General features: G+C 49.8%; 1 protein-coding gene across 2 annotated transcripts in view; it reads left to right on the top strand.

The window, feature by feature from the left end:
- Positions 1-3,936, top strand: part of KATNB1 (katanin regulatory subunit B1) — a 29,246-nt gene that overhangs the window by 11,270 nt on the left and 14,040 nt on the right. For both annotated transcript variants that reach the window (XM_025199771.1, XM_025199770.1), the window contains exons 4-6: positions 1,221-1,321; positions 1,937-1,978; positions 3,724-3,807. In XM_025199771.1, the coding sequence (XP_025055556.1) occupies positions 1,221-1,321; positions 1,937-1,978; positions 3,724-3,807 (227 nt within the window). The remainder of the gene's footprint in view (positions 1-1,220; positions 1,322-1,936; positions 1,979-3,723; positions 3,808-3,936) is intronic.

Below are 3,936 nucleotides of genomic sequence, written 5' to 3'. Positions count from 1 at the left end.
GAGATTTCCTTCTGAATTGTAGTTACAAGGTGACAGCCTGACTCCTAAGCATCCTTCTTCTCTCTTTACATTATCTTCATACAACACCAACCATTAAATATCACTAGAGGAAGCTAATATTAGAGCTTCAATAGTGGAAGTTGTGATTTGTGCATCAGCTGACTAGACACAAAGTCATGTGGAAGGGTGTGCCCTAGAAAACAATATAATGGCCACTGAAATGTCCCTTTATCTTCTCATGAACAGATAAATGTTGGCGAGTAGGCCTGTGCGAAGTGGCTGGTATTTGCTTTGGATTTGGATTTGGCCGGTTCAGGGGACAGTGATTTGATTCAGTGATTCAGTCGCTGTCCCAAATCGATGTGGCCAAATCTGATTTGGAGATTCAAACAGGCCCCATCCCCTGCTGCCTCTCCTAGCCCCATCAATGGCTACCCCGCACAGCCCCAGTCTCCCAGCTCTTTAAAAAAAAAAAAAAAGCCCAGCACTGACCAGCTGCTGCCAATTCGGGGGGTGATCCCTACTGCCTCCAACTGCCCTGCACTGCATGGGGGGCTCTGCCACGAGCCCCTGGAAGCCCCAAAGGCTGCTGCTGAGTGGAGCTTTTTTTTAAAGAATCGAGAGCTGGGGCTGGGCCCCATGGTTTCCTCCCCCCTCCTCCAGCCCCCACTACCCCCACCCCCTGCTTATGGGCACGGAGTCCAGGTCCAGCTTCCTGCAGCAGCGAATGGGGACTGCCCAAATCTCCGAAGCTCTCTGACTCTTTTCCAAATCCATTCAAAGAACTTGAGATCAATTTGGACCTTTTTATTGGTCTCCTGATTCAATTTGGATTTGGAGATTTGGCCACCGAATTGAGCCAAATCTCTGAATTGAATCAGCACCCAAAGCTTCGCACAGCCCTGTTGGCTAGCTATTTTAGCATGGTGATTTTTCCATTTACAGCATGTAGCTCTTTGACCACTGTGAATGGTTTCTGTGCCTAACTTCAAGAATTACAGCAAGCGATGCTGAACCCTTGGTCTGGGAACAATCCATCTGGTACTGTTGCTTTGTCTTGTAAATGATGTAGATGAACAGCCTGTGTACAGCATGGCCAACATACAATATTTGTGCGTGCCTAATGTTGAAGGCAGAATGGCTGAATTTCTGTGCTTTCTCTGGGGGGAAAATAAGCTCTAATTGTTTGTTCTCTTTCTCTGCCACTTACCTCTTTGCAGTTCTTCGTACACTAGTGGGGCACAAAGCAAATATCTGTAGCCTTGATTTCCATCCATTTGGAAAGTTCGTAGCTTCAGGGTCTCTGGACACTAACATTAAGGTAAAGCTGATTTTCTCTGGAAATACTCTCTCTTCTTCTCTGCCTTTATGTTGGATGGGTGTAGATGGTTTTGTTTTGTTTTTGTCATTAGTGGAGGCTCATAAGTCATCCTTTGCATCTGTATGGACTTGTGCTTTTAGAAATTCCTGCTTGTATTTTTATAATTGCAATGTATCCTAATGAGGGTCTGATTCATCTCGTATGGAATGTGGCTAACTTTTCAAGTCCCAGTATTGGAGGCCAAACCACACCTGGTATGAGTAGGTGCGATTGCATTAAAATAAATGGAGCAACGACAATTCGGCTAAGTCTGCATGTGTCACCAGGAATTTAATTTTCATAACATGATATGTTTTGTCAATGTTTGCTTTCCCTTGGACAGCTAAAGGCTACAGAAGGATTCAGTGCTACTTCCACTTGTGTGGATGCCAGGAAGTATCTTGCATGGACTTTGTAATAGCTCATTCATCTGCTGTGTGCCTCTCCCGTAGCCATTCTACAATGTTTATAGATGCTGTAATATGGAGAGTTGTAGCTCTGCTATGATGTTTCAGAGTCTTTCACAGCTCTAGTCCTAAGGCTATATTATTTTTGCTTCTCTTCTCTTCCTTTCAGCTCTGGGATATTAGAAGGAAAGGCTGTGTCTTCAGGTACAAGGTAGGGTGCTTCACTGTTCTTTGAAGAAGGGGGAAAGGATCATCTCCAATTAACTTGTAGGAAATTCCATGACTTGTGCACTCCATGTCTTGACTATAAATGGCCTGACCTCCTGTAGAGAGCCTTAGTGAACAGAAAGGCAATGTGAAATATTATCATAGGGATACATCAAGGGCGGGCAATTATTTTGAGTGGAGGGCCACTTACCCAGTTTTGGCAGGCTGTTGAGGGCCGCATGGGTAGCCCCGCCCCTTGACAGGTGCCCCACCCCTTGACAGGTGCTCCACCCCCTGGTCACCATCTTGGGACCAACGTCCCAATGTCTTGAGACCAATGTCCCAAGGCCAGCACCGGTGGGGCCCAAAGTGGGGCACAGGCTAGCAGGGATCTTTGGAGCCGGCCTGGGCTGCACCAGCAGGTAGAGGGGGGAGCTGGCCCGGCTCCATAGAGCCCCTGCCAGCTGGGACCCCACACTCCTGCCACCCTGCTCTGGGCTGCACCGGCACTGGCCCCAAGACACTGGTGCAGGCCCCGTGCTCCCACTGGTTCCCCGCCTGCTCACACCCAGTGCCCTCCAGCCCCACGGTACAGGTGGGAGGCAGCGCACAGCCCCGACCCCCTGCTCGCCATCAGGTAAGGAGCTGGTGCTGAGCGTGGGGAAAAGTGGCCCCTCACCTGCCCTATTGCTGGCGCCCCGCGTTGCAGGCGCTCGCAGCCTGCACGGGGCTGTCTGGTGCAGGCACAGGCAGCCCCAGGCACTGGTCATGGGGCAGGCGAGGGGCCACTTTTCCGCGTGCTCAGCACCAGCTTGTAACCCAGGCCCAGTGCCAGCTTGTCAGTGGGGCCAGGTTACAAGCTGGTGCTGAGTGTGGGGGGGCAGGAGAAAGCAGCCCCTCCCAGCCCCATGCCCGGCACCCCATGGCCTGTGTCCCATGCTGCAGGTGCTTGCAGCCTGCATGGGGCTGTCCGGAGTGGGCACAGGAAGCCCCATGCAGGCTGCAAGCAGCTGCAGTGCAGGGCACCAGGCGTGGGTGTGGAGGGGCCGCTCCTTCCTTGCTTGGGATCCCATCGCCCCCACTTATCTTAGCTTCCCACACCGGGGCAGCCACGTGCTCCCAGCCCAGAAACCCAAGCTGGCGCTCCTAGCTGAGGGTGTGGAGCCGGGTGGCCCCGCTGTTGTTGGAGCCTGCTGGGCTTCCCCTGGGTACTGCCCTTCCTTCCTGTCATTTTTGACAAGAACCAAGGGCAGAAAAATATTAATTTTCCAAATTCTTTTAGGGGCCCCGCAGGCCAGATAGAATGGCCTCACGAGCTGGATCTGGCCCGTGGGCCGTATTTTGCCCACCCCTGGGATACATGGACTGTAGGCTGGCTGACACATGGCCCCTTTTTTGTCTCTTCATACCAAACTGATGGATTGCCTTTTAAAGTCTCTGAATTCTTAGGCCTTGGGGTCTATTGAAAAATTGCTCCGGTTTAACTACATCAGTGTTAATTGATATCACCTACTTTTAAATCAGTTTGAGTTTTCATCCAAGGGACTGCACCAAATAGTTTTTTTAAATCTCATGCAGACTTGAACGCAGGCAGGGTTTTATTGTTTTGCAGACTGGAGTCCATAATACTATAATCAGCATTGCTGATTTTAATATATTAGAGAGACAATATAAAATAGAGAGAGGAAAACGGGATTTTCTACCAAGACCCCCCAAAAAGTGTATGTTGTATGTGTTTTGTCTTTGTAGGGTCACACACAAGCTGTTAAGTGTCTCCGATTTAGTCCTGATGGCAAGTGGTTAGCATCTGCTGCAGATGATCACACTGTAAAGGTACAGCATTTGGTATCTAAGACTATGATAACACCTTATGCCCTCTCAAGGTATGCAGAAATTCAGGGCCTTTTTTTTTTTTTACTGGGCATTGCCAGTCTTCTTCCCCAGTTCTCTGTGTTTACTGTG

This window comes from Alligator sinensis, unplaced genomic scaffold, assembly GCF_000455745.1.
Source record: "Alligator sinensis unplaced genomic scaffold, ASM45574v1 scaffold203_1, whole genome shotgun sequence".
Taxonomy (NCBI): Eukaryota; Metazoa; Chordata; order Crocodylia; family Alligatoridae; genus Alligator; species Alligator sinensis.
This window is presented reverse-complemented; position numbering and strand designations above follow the sequence as displayed.